Source organism: Copadichromis virginalis, linkage group LG17 (genome assembly GCF_057382275.1).
Source record: "Copadichromis virginalis isolate Kocher_CV1m ecotype Utaka linkage group LG17, C_Virginalis_male_GT1.1, whole genome shotgun sequence".
NCBI classification, from domain to species: Eukaryota; Metazoa; Chordata; class Actinopteri; order Cichliformes; family Cichlidae; genus Copadichromis; species Copadichromis virginalis.
Genome location: NC_140634.1, coordinates 21,642,424 through 21,658,774, shown reverse-complemented (window position 1 = coordinate 21,658,774; position 16,351 = coordinate 21,642,424). Strand labels below are relative to the sequence as shown.

Here is a 16,351-nt window from a genome sequence, read left to right as displayed (position 1 = left end):
TATAAAAGGTAGATGTGTTGTGTTAGAATTTAACACAAAACAAACTCAAATTTGATCATTTAAATGTCAAAAGGAGAAACCGCAATTTTTTTCAGGCTGCTGTCACGCTAGGAAATACAATATTTGATCATTTTGTTGCACAAGAGGGCCCAAAAAGGCTGTTTTTGTCCCAATAATAAAAGCTATCTTTCTTCGAAGTAAAAAAAAAATAGTCTAATTTGCTGTCAAAGCATTAACACAGCTGGGTGGTTCATTAATCCATTTTAAGTTTAAGCGAGTCACACACATGTTTCTTTCCACATGTGGATCGTATCGACCGCACGGCCGCCCTGTGTGGCGTTCTGGCATCTGCCGAGCCGTGTGGTGCGCGTCCTGCCTTTGACCTCCGGGGAGACGGGGCTGGGATCTTAATCAGAGCTGTTATGACAGCAGAGATCCTGTACAACCAGCCTCTTCCACCACATTATTCTCCCCTGACCTTTACCGCTCTTCGGTTCGACTAGCTGTGTCCGCTGTGTAAATTATATATGCGTCTACTCGAGCGCACGCAGGTACAAAAACACAGAACATGTCTAAACACACACACACACACACGTGCTCGTCCTTCTGAGCCGAATGGGTCGCTTTCATTTTGCATCCCATTTTGTCCTCACTAACCCTTCTCTCCTCTTAGCGCATCCTTCCTCCCACTCACCCACCCACCACCAACAACCGCCCTCATTTAAACACATCTAGGCCTTAATTGAATTGCAAAGGTCACTGGTGCAATTATTCCTGAATAAATGAGTGACCTATAATCCAGAGCGCCGCGGTGATAATTTATTTCACTGTGTCTGACGGCGAGGCGACAGGACGCCGAGCCAGTGTCAGACCCCCTCTGACAAGTTGCCCTCCGTTGTGATATTAAGCCGTTACATGCAGCTAATGAGTGTTACTGCTGTGTTCCTTCACTTTTTAAAATCGCCACGCTCCCCTCCCCTCCCCGCCTACCCTTTACGCGCCGCGTGCCTGTCTTCACCCCTAAAGAGAGCCGTCACGGGCAGGAAAAGCACACATGATCACACCCCAGTATTTGTTTAACAACGCCACTTTGAATGAAGCGAAAGATAATTTTTCATCTTCTTTTTATTTTATTTATTTATTTTTGTCGTTCCGTCGACGCTGCTGTGGTCTCCGAGTGTGTTTCTGTGTGTGTGCATGCAGCGCTGCATGCTTTTTACTCCGAGATACCCGTGCAGCTCTGGCTGTCATCAGCTTCCTTCATACTTTAACGTGTTTAAATGAATCCTCTGTGTGTGTCCTGTGCTTGTATGTGTTCGTCCTTTGTGTTTTCTTGTCACACGGTTGGTCCTCTGTTTGTTTGTGCGTGTGTGTGTGTGTGCGTGTCGATGTGAGTGCAATTTACAGTATGGTCCAGCGTAGCTGTCGGTGTTTGTGTGTTGTGTGTCTCGTGTCCTGTATGTTCTTGTGGGTGTGTGTGTGTGTGTATGTGTGGTTAAAAAACACAACCTTCAGTGGGAGCGCTAATGAGTAAGTGCACTCTTCTTTCTTTATTGTTGGGTTTTATGTAAAGTTGCTCAAATGCTCTCAGGTATGGCGGCTCTAAACGGAGGCCTGGGCGGCGCAGGGCTCACCAACGGGACGGCAGGCACCATGGACGCGCTGACGCAGGCTTACTCAGGGATCCAGCAGTACGCCGCCGCAGCGCTGCCCACCCTCTACAGCCAGTCCCTGCTGCAGCAGCAAGGGGCTGCCGGCAGCCAGAAAGAGGGTCAGTAGCCTAAGGCTGTATGTCTGCACATCAGTGCTGCTCAGTGGGAGTTAGATTTGAGAGTGTTTACAGCAGCAACTTTTTTCCCCTAAACGTGCGTCTCCTCCAGGATTTGCTCTTCAAAAAAGCAAACGGGCATTTAAACTCAGCGCTGAAATCACGAGTAGACTCTATAAAGTTATAGTGTTGTGGTGTAATGTCCTGATAAAATGTTAGTTTTTATCAAGTAATAAAAATCTGTGCTAAAAACATAAAAAATTGGCCTTTTAACTCTTTACCCCTTGAAAGTCTACTAGTTGTAGCCCTTGAAGCTCTTTTCTGAACTGAAAGGTTTCTGTCATAGTTCACGCCTGCTGATAGAACAAAGTGGCAGGGTTTGCATCAGATGTTAGTGGAGAAATCTGGAAACTATTCTCATCGTCGTCAAACCACGACTTTCTTGATACACTATGTTGCCAAACGTATTCGCTTGTCTGCCTTCACATCTCATTCTCAGCTCCAGCTTTTCTGGGAAGGCTTTCCGCAATGTTTGGGAGTGTTTGTGAGAATTTCTGACCATTCTTCAACAAGCACATTTGTGAGCTGTGTCGGGTTGAGGTCAGGACTTTGTGCAAGGCAGTCAAGTTCTTCCACACCTCCTTGCTCATCCATGTATTCGTAGACCTCGCTTTTGTGCACTGGTGCGCAGTCATGTTGGTCAACCCAAACTGTTCATACAAAGATGGGACATGAAATTGTCCCAAAATGTCTTGGTATGCTGAAGCATTAAGAGTTCATTTCACTGGAACTGAGAGGCTCAACTCCTTAAAAGCAATCCCACGCCATAATCGCCCCCAGACAAGTACCGTTCCCCTGGTAACCGCCAAACTTAGAGTCATCCATCATATTGTTAGACAGAGAGGTGTGATCTCAGGCTTGGATGCAGCTGCTCGGCCTTGGAAACCCATTCAATGAAGCTCTGTAAGCACCGTTCTTGAGCTGATCTGAAGACCACATGAAGTTTAGAGGTCTGTAGCGACTGACTCTGCGGAAAGTTGGCGACCTCTGTGCACCATCTGCCTCGTCATCTGCTGACCCCACTCTGTTATTTTACATGGTCTAGCACTTCATGGCTGAGTTGCTATCATTACCAATCACTTCCACTTTGTTTGACTTGTTGCATAGGTGTCATCTTATCATGGTACCATGCTGAGCTCCTGAGAGCGACCAATTCTTTCACAGGTGTTTGTAGAAGCCGTTTGGACGCCTAGTTGCTTGATTTTATGCACCTGTGGCCAGGGAGGGGAGTGGAACACCTGAATTCAGTCATTTGGATGAGTGACTGAATACCTTTGGCAACTTAGTGTATATTCTGAGGTTTGAAACTCATAATTGCAAAATAGTCAAATGTTGTCCTAACGTGGGCAAAGAGTTTAAAAAAAATTACTTTTAAAACTAAACAACATTTCAGTTCATAAAAAAGTTCATCCTCATCTCTTAAAACCAAATTCCTTGTTTTACAACTGGACCAAACCTATTTTTATGTCCTTTATTTCACTTATAATAACTCATTTCACATTGTTTTTGTAGCAAAAAAAAAGGAGTGTTTAATCAGACCTCTCTTGGATTCTGATCAATACTTTTATTACAACGTCTGAGAGAGAAAATGTGAAAACTGGTCAGCCTGCACATCAGCGCTTCTGCAAAGTGCCGCCGACGTACAGAACCTGGCAGCTGAAGTTAAATTTACCCAAAAGCTTTAGACGACAGCGCTGAATACAAACCAGATGATGAAATGTCTAGTAAAACAAATAGAGCCACATACTGTTTGTTTGTGCACTTCTCATCTCGGCTTGCAGCGAAGCTAAATTTGTAAAGAAGCTGTCTTTCTTTGACAGTCCATCCAGGAGTTCAAAACCCCTCAGGGAGAACAAAGATGTGCCAAACACTGGGCTCCCTCGCTGCTTCATTTAGCTGTGGAGAGCATATTAAATGATTCTGAGAGATCTGACCTATTAGAATTATTAGAATGTGCGATAGAGGCTGGGTAGGAGGGCACCCTATGACCCCTCTTAAGAGAGACTACATGCGGCTGAGAGAATGAATAAATCAAAAGCAAAAGAATAGGGAACTACTTTTGTTTGAAGCAAACCAAAATATAATTATTTAGCTGAAAACCAAAAGCTTTCATCTTTGTTGTATTTTCAATACAATTGCAGAATGCTGTTTAAATTCAATAACAAACCCAAGGTCATGGGACATTGTGGGAAGCGGCGTGCTTGTGCCGAGTTCCTATGACGACAGCCACAGTGCAGCGCTCCCTCTGCTGCAGGTTTGCTTAAATGGAAAAACTATACTGACCTCATATCTGCTCTGCATATCCCCCACCCCTCCTCCACCTCAGGTCCTGAAGGTGCCAACCTGTTCATCTACCACCTGCCCCAGGAGTTTGGAGACCAGGACATACTGCAGATGTTCATGCCTTTCGGAAATGTGGTCTCTGCCAAAGTCTTCATCGACAAACAGACAAACCTTAGCAAGTGCTTCGGTACGGCAGCAAAAACCAAAACGCACACAAATGCCTGGAATTATTTCTTTTTCTTGACTGTGTCATAAATCAGGGGCTGGGTTGTTGTTGAAGGGAACAAATCTGAAGGACGGCAAGTTCTGACTGTGCATAAAAGATGGACGTTGTATCAAAGTGCCTTATCTGCATTTCTTCTGATATCAGAAGGGACAGATTTCTTACTTAATACAACATGATGCTCATTTTCTAAATGATGGTCGCGTTTAGGGTTAAAAAAGGCCAGAAAAAAACACAATAAGCCACAGAGCAAGGCTACCTTGGAATTGGATCACATTTTAGTTTGTAAGCATAAAGAAAGCAATGAATAGATTGCCCACTTCAAGGCTTTAAAACAAGGTACAATGAGCTGGTCTGTAGCTACGTTGGTGGCTACAACCATCTTTTATGTACAGTCTGTCAGTGTACAACATGACTGTTGCACTCACATCTAATGTTTTGTTAGACTTTGAATAGCTGTAACTTCAATATTTAAGCAATAATTACAGAGCAATGATTTCTATAAGATCTTATCTGGCTGAGCAACGTACCTGAAAGAGCAAACAATTAGGAAACCTCGCGCTTATCAAAAATAGACAATTTATAAAGTTTTACCCAACTCTACCATCCTTCCCACATGACACAAATGTGGCAGGAGACACTTCTGCTAAAAATAGTGATGATTTCCGGCTCTCATAATCGGCTCATAAAGCCGAAAATGATCAAGTTTTCCACTGGGAGGTTGTCCTCCGATGGCCAGTTTCCAGAACATGTCTGAGCTATTACCAAGAACATTATTTTTTATTGGATCAGCCTTTATTTTTGTGGTGCTTTGCTTCAAGTACCAAAGAAAAGAGAAACATTCATGGCAAGGTTCTTCAGAAAGTTCCTGGAAGTTATTCATTTGGTACTTATTATTATAAGTCCTGACGTAACGCAGATGAATCGCCAACATACACTGCTGACAATTCAAGAGAAGAGCCATCCCACTAATACCTGAATTTACCTGGATTTGAATGAGTCTTAGTAATACTTTAATAGCTCTGTAAACTAAGTGCAAATTTGAGTTGCCGTCTCAAACCATTGTGTCTATCTTCTATAAGTAATTCATATTTACACAGTTATTTCCAGGGAACTTTAGAAGGAACTGTTAGGGAATTGCATGAAAAGCTTGACAAAGAAGAATTCAGTGCCTCCTTTCCATCTGGATTTACGTTTTCCTTACTGGTATGTTTTTGTGTGTGTGTTTTTTTTTAAATACTAGAGTAAATCCAGGGCAAATACCGTGTAGATTTGCATTTGTATGGAAATCAAAACCTAAATATTACACATATCCAATCCACAAGCAGCAACTAAGGAAAACAGAACTAAATCAAGCATGGATCCAGGAAAAAACTACCGTCTGATACTTGTCAGAAAATGGTTTGCGGGGATGGATGTGAGACAAGCGAGACGAGGAGTTTACTGTCAGCTTCAGAGGTTGCAGATATTACAGGGGGAAGGGAAGCGTTAGCGTAAACAAAAATGACTTTTTGCGGAGAAGATAGAAAAATAAATCTTAGTATATACCACAGTCCGCACCAAAACCTTTAATTTTACTTTTTTAATCAAAAGTGGCCTTTGCCAAAGTAAATCTGTGCTTTAATGCTACCTACAATCTGTTTGTTTGTTTGTTGCTGTAGTCTCTTATTATTTTGTTGATGCAACGAACGAACATCCCTTAGGCCATCATTACAGTTTAATCTTGTCTTATTGTGTACCAGGAGTGTTTTTAAACATATCAAAGACCCAGAAACAAGGTAAGGATGCCTTGTGAAGTATTTTTGTCATGCAAGAACTCGAGAACAAGGCGACACTGTAGCTTTAAATTGATACCATAGATGCATCTAGTAAAAATCTCACACAAGTTAAAATCAGTGACATCGATCTCAAGGTCAGAGCAAGTTTTCTGAAAATCGAATGTGATAACTTGAGAACAAGGCGATGTAGGATTTATGCAGGTAAGATCACAGCAACAGTTGCCTCAAGGCAACTGACACTGTAAGGAAAAGACCCTACAACATTAGGTAGAAACCCCAACAATCAGATGACTACTTTTAAACAAAGAGTTGGTGACAATGGGAAGGAAAAACTCCCTTTTAACAGGAAGAAACCGAGCACACAACCAGGTTCAGGGAGGGGCAGCCTTCTGCCATGGCCGGTTGGGGATGAAGTAGGCCAATGTTAGGCTGCCTGAAAGTCTGACTCAATAATGTTTTAAAAGCCTTCTTGTTGTTATTTTAATACAGTTTCTTCACAACTGACCTTCTTCTAACTTTTCCTCTAACCGTCCACTTTTCTCTTGCGCCCCCTCACAGGCTTCGTCAGCTACGACAATCCAGTGTCGGCACAGGCAGCCATCCAGGCCATGAACGGCTTCCAGATTGGCATGAAGCGGCTGAAGGTGCAGCTGAAGCGCTCCAAGAACGACAGCAAACCGTACTGATCTTAGCACTAGGGTCTATCTGCTCCCCATGTTAGCACTGCTAGGGTAAGTCCCCCCACAGAAAAAAACAACAAAAATGATGAAAATGAAAAAAAAAACAGCAAACCGAGCCACGACCTCTCTACACAGGGACTCGGGGGTGAGGGTTCAAGGGAGGGGATGTGGGAGGGAGGGGGAGACGACCTACAACCACCCTGAGGGAGACACACGCCTTGTTTTCTTTCTTTTTTTTTTCCTTCTTTTTTTTTCTTGCTTTTTTGGAGACTCTTATGTTCAAGTATTATTATTTATTACAGTTTTTTTTGACACACATGAACGCTTCCATTACCACCATTACTTTGTGCAATTTTTTCTTTCTTTTTTTTAATAATAATGGAAGAAAGTAGCTTTTTTTTCCGATTTTTTGCTTCGCAGGTATTTAAAACTTTTCTCGGTGATTATTTATACTTTTTTCAGGACAGACGTAAAGACAAAGGAGCCATGAAGATTTTTTTATTTCCTCTCTCTCATTATGAACCTGAGGCCTGGTGAATGGTTCATTATTACTTTTTTTTTTTTTTTTTTTACTACTTTTTAAAAAAAAAATTTTGACGCGCACGCCGATATGCACATTCGACCTTTGACCTCCGCGGTGTTGGTTGCAGGCCGCCGCTGCTTCTCCAAAAACCCCTCTACGCCTGCTGGCAACCCGGGAGCAAAGGCTGCAAAACTTTTAGTGGCCTCTTTTACAGTATAGTCAGTGGTAACATCAACCTGCCGTACAGTTACAGTCTACCGCCGCAGGAAGGAAAACAAACACGCATACTCCAGCTTTTATTTATGTGAAAATTTAAAAAAAAGAAGAATTTTTTTATTTCTCAAAGGTAAAAATGAATAATTAGTAAACACATTTCTGGGTCAGATCACATTGGTCTTTGTTGTGAAAGAGATATTACAGCATGTAGAGCATTTTCAAAATAACATCCAGAATTTGATGAAGGCTATGACAATGCTATTACTACTACTAATAATAAAAGAGTTTATGGGTTAAGGGGGTAAACTGAAAATACTTGATGTTTGTTTGAAAGATTAAAAAAAAATAATTCAAAGTACAGAAAGCCACAGGCCTGTAAATTTTATTTGTAAAAAAAGCAGTTCTATTTTTATACAGCATTTTTACTGCCTCAGATTTAAAAGAAAAAGGATTTTATTTATTGCCTATCGTTAAGTTATTGGACTCCTATAAAGTATACAGCATCATTATAAAGTAGACCCTTGTGGAGAAGTCTCGTGGAATTGGGTTCTCTGGTGTTTTTTTGGTGTTTTTTTTTAGTGCAGAAAACCACAGTCACCAAAACATTTCGCCGCCATTCGACGCCCCTCCCACCAGCACCACCACCACCACACTCCTCTCTGTGCTGTTCACCCACCCACCCATCTATCCATCCATCTCTCTCTCTTATTACCACTCTCTCCCTCTCTCCATCCATAGTGGGACTACTTCTTTCACTTGTCGAATTTCAACCTTTTTCCTTGCGTTTTTTTTTAAATTTCATAATTTTTTTGTTTGTTTTGAGTGGTTTTTTTGTTTGTTTTGAGTGTTTTTTTGTTTGTTCGTAGCCCCTCCTTTACCTGCCGACTTTTACAAAGATCTGAAAGCAGAAAGGAACGAGTTAAAAGAACCTCCCCACCCGTTCCCCGTCTTAAAAAAAAAAAATTCTCCCAAATGAACATCCATCCGGGATCTGATGGATAGCGCTTTGGGTGCTCCTTTGTTTATTTCTTGTTGTTTTTTGTGTGTGCGCGTACGTACGAATGAGTGAACGTGTGTTGTTGCTTGTTAGTATATAGACTTGAAACATCAATATCATTTTATATTACTAAAAAAACCCAAGAAAAAACAGATTTAAAGCTAAAATATTTGCAGATGAAATCAGTGAGTGGTGTTGCTGTTCTGCTGTTTTGCATTGTTGTTCGTTTGTTGTTGTTTGCTGTTTGTTGTTGTTGTTTCTCCTTTATTTAATTATTTTTCATTTTATTTTATTTTTTTACATAAAAAAAGAAATGCTGTAGTGGTGTGGTGCTCTGGCTCTCTGTGTGTAACTCTCTCCTCTCCCGTTTTTTCTTTCCCCCTTTTAGAACAACCCATCTCCATGCCTGTTAGCTCATCGTTTGCCTAGCATGTCTCCGTGGTGTCGAAAAAAACACAAAACTTTAAACAAAAACAAACAAACAAAAAATACCCACCAAAAAAAAAGTGCCATCGTCCTCCTCCTCCTCCCCCGTCATTGTTTTTTCTGATGTCTTTTCCGAGCTCACCTGATCATAACCTGGTTCTCCTCCTCCTCCGCCACCGCCGTCTACTGACCTTTTTTGAACTTTTAGCTCTTTTGGACTTTTTTTTTTGTTTGCTTTTTGGTCTTTTTATGTTTTTTTGTTGTTTTGTTTTTGGTTGTTGTTTTTTTTTTTTGTTTTTTTGCATGTGACCTCATTTGGATCTGTTTTCCGGGAGGGTTTCAGGGAGGGAGGGAGGGAGGCGATAAGGGAGGTGTGGGTAAATGAATCAATGTGAACAACAACAAGCTGCATTCGTATGAAAAACAACAAAAAAAAAAGACTGAGATTTTTATGGATAAAAAATGTTCCTTTTTTTCTTTTTGAGAAAAAACAACAACCTGTGGCAAAGTGATTTCCATACAGTGTCTTTTTCTTTTGTTTCTTCTTCTTTTCTTCTTTATTGTTGTTATTATTATGTCAGTTCCTTTTCCTTCCTTCTTCATTTAAAGTAAACTTGAAAGTTCACAACAGGAATTGGCGCGTCTTCTTGCTTCTGGTGCCGATGGAGAGGAGAAAAAAAAAAACACACAAAAAACACACACAAAAAAAGCCACAAGAGCGCGGGCCAGAAGCAGTCGGCGTCAGTTTCTCTGAGAAATAAGACTACTTCCAAACAGTTTTGAATAAAAACTGTCTGATCAATATTAGACTCTCTCAGAGCTCTCTAATGGTTTTTACATTTTTCAGGCAGTGTAAAGTTTTTTGATAAGGCCATTTTAAGTGGCTCTGTTTCTCATTCAAAGTCTATATATAGAACCACTTTTTTCTAGAGTAGTTTAAAGGTAAAAATAAAAAAACGACATTTGCCCTGTTTGGGGGGGAGAAATGCTACCTACTTGTGTCACCTTTTGCTGAACTGACTCACAGATAGACAATCCGTGGTTTAAATGCACATGATGAAATGACCTATATTTTCTACTGTTTAAATGTATAGAGGAAAAAAAATACTACGATACCTGTAACCCGCGTTAACGTCGGTGCTTCTCGTGAGTTTAGTTGTGGTTTCATCACAAGTCTAACGGTCTTAAATGTCTCATGTTTTTCAAGAGAAGACTAAAAAAAATCAGTTTACTTGAACAATAGACAAAGCCTTTCATATTACTATAACAGTTACTTTGTTTTTTATTATAATTTTCTTCTTCTTTTTTTTAAGGAGTCCCTATTTGCTAAATTTCCTGTTGGTTAATTACCTATATGAAATTCCTAAAAATATATATAAATATAAATATATCTATATATATATATATATATATAAAATGTCAGCTTGTGAAGCATCAATGTCATTATTATTTTATTTCTCTCGTGGGAAACAATATTTAGATGTGTTTTTGTTGTTCAGCAAAATGTCTTATAAAGGAAAAAAAGACAAAATCAGTGGAGTTCAGTGCCAAATTCTGAAAGGTACTTCCTGCCTAGCGCGTCAGTGTATTTCTTGTGAAATTATTTGATAACATGGGTATTTTATTATAAGTGTTTTGTATGGATCCCTCATATTTAAAAATATAGATTTAAAAAAAAAGTTTGTTAACTTGCTATTCTGTGGTCTTGTTGCCTGAAAATGTCATGTTTGCTTTTTTCTTTGTAAAGATGTAACAAAAAAAAAACAAAAAAAGAAAAAAAGTGCCCATGTGTCATATATATATCTATACACACACAAACATTCATACACACACGGACATGCGCACACACACTCTCGTGCAGACCTCACAGTTTACTTTGTTATTGTGCATGAGAGCCCCTGAGTGTGAAAGCCTCTACAGCAACCGCTACCGCCCGCCAGCGTGCACAAACACACACACACACACTTTAAAAACACACACACGAGTCACGCACTGATATTTTTAGCCATTGTACAGCAGTTTTACTCATCAAAGCCTTACCACAAATCTTTGCACTCCTGTTCTATCTCTCTCTATCAGTATCTCGCACACAAACACAGACGTCAGGCTTCAGCGTGGATTGTTTTGATTGTTTTCCCGCGCTCCGTCCCGCTCCTCAGCTCCCCCCAAAAATGATAAATAAATAAAAATGGAGGTGAGAGTCATACACAAAGCCTTATTTCTCAAGAACCCTCTTATCCCTTTTGTTGAGTTCAGAACGTCTCAGAGTTTGCGCCGTTTGTCTCAGACGGCGAGGATCATTACTTTTTGTGTATCACCTCAGACGAGCGTGCTCGCTTTCATGATGTAAGCACAGGGCAAGACTCGCTCGTTCACAAACGAGCTTCGATCTTTTGAGGAAAAAGCACACGCCGGTGTCGGCTGGTCAGAGGAGTGAGGCGGGACGGGTCCGGAGCAAGTTTTGAGCCCATTTGATTTCCCCGTCGCCGAACTTGATCCTTCTGACGTTTCCTCCTCTTCTTTTTTATATAAGCGGTCATGAGACTTCTCCATGTGCGAGTCTTGTGGTGTAAACGGGCCAAAATCATTATTAGATGCCAAAGTGTGTTATTGACATTCATCATAGTCGAGCCGTTTACATGGCACAGTGTTGTCAGTCGATTCAACTGCCCCCCGTCCCCCCTCCCTGAAAGCCTAGTTTACGGTCTGCAAAAAAAAAACTACAAAAAATTTAAAAAACACAAAAAAAAACTAAAGATGGCAGCATTATTTTCTACAGAAGCTCACCAGTCGCCTTAACCAGGGAGCGTTGTACCAGTATTACAGGAGATGTTGTCAGTCAGTGATGTGTGCCAAGTCTAGGTTCACTTTCGTGTGCCGTTAACCTCTCACTCGTCTGGGTTTTCACTCTTCTGCCATTTCGTCCGATCGGCCACAGCGGGAAGGCTGAAATGGCTCCTCGCAGCAGTTGAAGGCGATTCAGAGAGAACGAGAGAGATGGAGGCATCTGTTTGAAGGATGCCCCTCTCCGTCTGGTTGTTGTCTCCCAGGCTAACCGGGGTTATTAGAAACAGGGCTAGTGGAGAGACGTCTTATTGGAATAGCGACGGGGGAAATAAAGCGCTTGTTGGTTGGAAAGGGAAGGGTCACGTCCAGGGGTCCCGCGCGCAGGCGGAAACAACAGCCAGAGCCGAGATGAAGGCAATACAGCTTTCATTATCCGCTCTCCGAGACCAAACGCGATGCCAAACTTTATGCGATTTTACGAAGGGAGGCGAGCAGACTTCTTTTTTTCCTAAATGCAGTACACACACACACGAGGCGTGCCACAAACAGCCATAGCTACCTGTACGAAAGCCGGACAGTCCCCAGATCAGCGTCGATGGACCAGGTTTCGTGTAGTCGCGCCTTTTTTCAGCTCGTTCCAGCGCTGTCCTTTCCACATTCTGAGCGTCCCAAAAAAGCAAAGACAAATTGCCAAATCTCACCGACTTGCACAGAAGCCCCACGTCGCACAGTCTCAGTGTGAAGCATCTCGTCTTTTTGTCCATGTCGAAGCACAACAGGGCCGTAGAAACGGAGTTTCTGTCGAGCGGCTCGCCTCAGGGGCTGTCATCGCCGATGCTCGTTGTAATCTTTCTATCTTGTCACTGTTCACTTCTCTGTTCTCCTTCTTTCTTAATTATCTTAAGTGCTATTTATCAAACAATGAAATCTGAAAGGAAAAAAAAATTGAACTTGTCGTTATTTTGCATTATGGCTTATGTCAAGTTTTTTGAGGAAAAATGTTTTGTGTGTTCTCTCTTCCTGTGGCGTAAAAAAAGAGCTTGTTGTCTGTAGAGATAATCTGATTTTCTTTTCTTTTTTGGGGGGGTTGTTGTTGCTGTTTGCTGTTGTTGATTTGTTTCTTTTTAATTCTCAAAAAGGTTTTCAAGTAGTTTTCAAAGTTATTGTCACGAGAGAAGCCAAAGTCAATGCATTTCAGTGGATTCTGTAAGCGTGATGTATGTTTGTTTGACAACTCTTCGAAAATCTGTCACTGGATGGGATTTAAAAAGTACAAAAAATGCAGGCTTTCCTATTTCTACAACTGATTGTACTTATGCATTTTGTACCAGTGGAATTTTTTATACTGGAGATTAAAGGATACAACAAAAAAAATCTTAGAAAAAAAAACAAAAAAACGCTGTCTGGCCTGGTGGTGTGGCCTGACCCTGACTGGTCCCCGAGTATGATTTCTAGCTGGCATCGAGAAAGTTGGCTTTTGATATAAGATTTTCTAGGAGATCTTTGGCTTTATTTCTTTCACTTCTTTTTCCTCACTCGAGTGTTGTTCTTTCTTTCTACCTTTCTTTCTTACTTTTTTTCCCTTTTTGTCCGAAAAACAGAGCGTAGGTGAGTGTCAGATCTTTCATTTTTTGCTTTATAAATAGTTCTTAGCAAGTTTGTCTATACAACAGCGGTAAGTTTCATTTGACTTCTGTATTGTGCCGTCTACACGATAAGACAATTATAGAAAAAGAAGGAATAGAAATATTTAGTCACCTTCAGTGGATTAATGTATTAGTTTAATAAAGAGATCAACTAATTAGAAGATTTTTGCTTTTAGCTGTTTAGATTTTTCCGGTTTCTCTGTCCTTCTCTGTGAACTAACTGTGTAGCTGAAGCAGTCAGAATTATTTTTGTAAACGTATGTTCTTGTGTGATGCAGTTTTTTGCTTCTGTCTCCTATATTAAACCATTTTTCCTAATACTTGTCTCTCTCTGTGTTGTTATGTTCCAGTGGCTGTCTGATGTTGTACTGTTTCACAACCTCTCCCCCTGCCATTCGCTCGTTTTCTCTCTCTTTCTCTTCTTCGTCATAGTCTCTCTTTCTCCCTCTCATTCTACCTTTCCCCTCTCATGTTCGTGTTTATTTATTTATTTTAATTCATTTATTTATTTTGGTTATTGTTTTGTTTTTATCACATAGTAAAGTTGACTTCATCCGCAATGACAACTCACTATGCTGTTCTCACGAAACATAGTAAATATACATCGAGGTGTTTGTATGTATATTACTGTGTAGCCCAAGTCGTCGCGCGACAGTCAACAAGTGTTCCCCAACCCAAAAAATGGCAACGCGGGATCCTGCAAATCCAAATTTGACCAGGAACAACTAAAAGCTTGTTAGTTGGGTCTAGAAATCCCTTAGCTTGAAAGAATGGTTTGACATTTTGGGGGAAAATACACTCGTGCGCTTTCTTGGTGAAAGGTTAGGCCTGCTCTCCTTTAGGTCTTTGAGAAATATATATCTCTAGATCCTTGGAGTTGCAGGGACTTGGTGACCTTTAGGTTGTTTTCTTTTCCCAGTGTCAGGTGGAAACCATAAAAAGTTTTTCTTAAACTGAGTACATACTATTACTCTGTTTTATGTGCACAAGTAAGACTACAAGTTCCTAGTGGTTAGCACCACCTTTTTCAACTGGCAACAAGTCCTTCCACATCTTGACAGGCAGTGCTTGTTTGCTTCAGGTCATTGAATGTTGTGTGCCAGGTGAGCTTTGGCCATCACCCTGTTATACACTTCTCAGTGGTAGATGACAGACTGGTTACCCAACTGAAGGAATAATGGCAACATTAATGTGAGCTAGTTAGCTGCAATGGCAGATTTGGATTGGTGTGGTGTTACATGGATTTAAATTATTGCCATCACTGTAGAAGACTTAGGATTATGTGTGGTCAGGGTTTCCGTCTATTTGGAGTCATAGATAGTATAAAAGATGAAAGTGACGCCAACGCAAAAGTTGCTTTACACTTGAGTTCCACCTAATGGCCAGATGTTGGGCGATACCTGCAGTTGCAAATGGCCAAAGTAGGGTAAAACAGTTGGCACCACAACAAAACACCTTTAGCTAGGTTCAAATTTTACATGATTACTTTAGTCTTTGTTTAGTTAGCCGTTAGAAAGCTAGCTGAGGCGCTTGGTGAAATTGTGTTAAAATGCTTTAAATATAGGTTGGATTATAGGTTAGAAACTGCAACTGGAGTTTTTTGTGAGCAGAATTGTCAATGAGGATTTTGTTATCTCCTCCAGTGTAGACAGGATTTAACTGTCTTTATTCAAATAAACATTAAACAGCAACTGAAATCAAGTTCCTACACTTGGCTAGCTTATAGCTCCCTATTTATAGCCATTTGTTCTTTTACACATTGCTTTTTGCACAGATTAAAGATTAAGGGTGTTAGTGAGTTTTATAAACATTGATGATGAGTGGCTTTTATTTCACATATAGGCGCAGCTGTTACCATTCCTTAAGCTAACTTAGCTGCTAGTTATAGCCTCTTTTGTACTAATGTCACCTCATTTAGTTCATGCCAAGAAAGCAGATGAGTGCATTTCCCTAAATGTTGAATTATACTGTATATTGCTAAATTATTTGCATTCAGAAGCCATCTTTTACTAACTTTAGTCCCACTGAGGACTGTGACATTTGATATTTTTACCAACTTTTGAGATAAACCCTGAATTGGCCTTGAGTAAGAAGGTTGGCTCTGATCGGGGAAAGGCTAACTGTGAACGTTCCCTCATCAGGGATCGGCCTACGCAGTCCTCCTTCCTGTGCTGTCCGCTGTCCTGGGCGAGCCCTGTCCACTGTATGTCCACTCTTTGTCCAATCCACTCCCGTACTGTCTCACCGTCACAACTGCATCCCCAGTAGAGAGGAAAGAGAAGTCAAAGGTCAAAGTTTTCACCTTTCACTCACGGATATCAATCAGGGGTTTTTGACATGTGCTTGAATTGCAACAACAACAACAAAAGTGGTACTTCTGCTGCGATCATCAAAGGTTACCTCAGAGGAATGACAATAACTGAAGTCTTCAGAAATGGGAAGATCTGGAAAACACTCGCTCCTTTTAAACGCGTAAATGCGTATTTTTAAAATGGGTCTAATAACTCAGACAAACTGCAGATCCCCTCACATCAGTGGCTCTTTAAACCAAAGCTGCGACAAACAAAGCTCAGATTTCTTCTTTTTTAGAACTACATATCACAAATATTCACATAGCTGTATATTATGTGCTCTCTGGCACATTATGGCGTCTTATCCTTTTCATCACTGCACCAGTCCACCTAGTCTGTTATTAAATATTGATTGTGAGGTTCAGGCAAGGCATACAATAAACTACCCTCAGCCTGTGGATCCTACCCATGGATAGATAATATTACACCGCCATTATTCTCAATGTGTGGCCTGGAATTCAACAAAATATCTGCAGCTCTGAGGGTTTTTTTGTTTTGTTTTTTCAATTAGTTGTTGGGTTTTATCCTATTTGTATAGAATCCTTTTTAAAACATGAGCCGAGATGGGAATGTTTAAGCCTTCGAACCATCAAAATTTGAACAATGCTCAGAA

At 40.7% G+C, this 16,351-nt stretch overlaps 1 protein-coding gene across 23 annotated transcripts in view; it reads left to right on the top strand.

Annotated features, from left to right (window-relative positions):
• celf2 (cugbp, Elav-like family member 2) overlaps nt 1–8,965 on the top strand; it is a 236,154-nt gene extending 227,189 nt beyond the window's left edge. For 13 of the 23 annotated variants that reach the window (XM_085437516.1, XM_085437515.1, XM_085437514.1 and 10 more), the window contains 4 exons: nt 1,592–1,771; nt 4,155–4,298; nt 6,671–6,843; nt 8,917–8,965. In XM_085437516.1, the coding sequence (XP_085293642.1) occupies nt 1,592–1,771; nt 4,155–4,298; nt 6,671–6,798 (452 nt within the window). In that variant the 3' untranslated portion in view covers nt 6,799–6,843; nt 8,917–8,965. Of the gene's footprint in view, nt 1–1,573; nt 1,772–4,154; nt 4,299–6,670; nt 6,844–8,916 lie in introns of all 23 variants that reach the window. The other 10 variants (XM_085437525.1, XM_085437511.1, XM_085437512.1 and 7 more) reach the window with 1 other exon arrangement.
• The last annotated feature ends 7,386 nt before the right edge of the window (nt 8,966–16,351 follow it).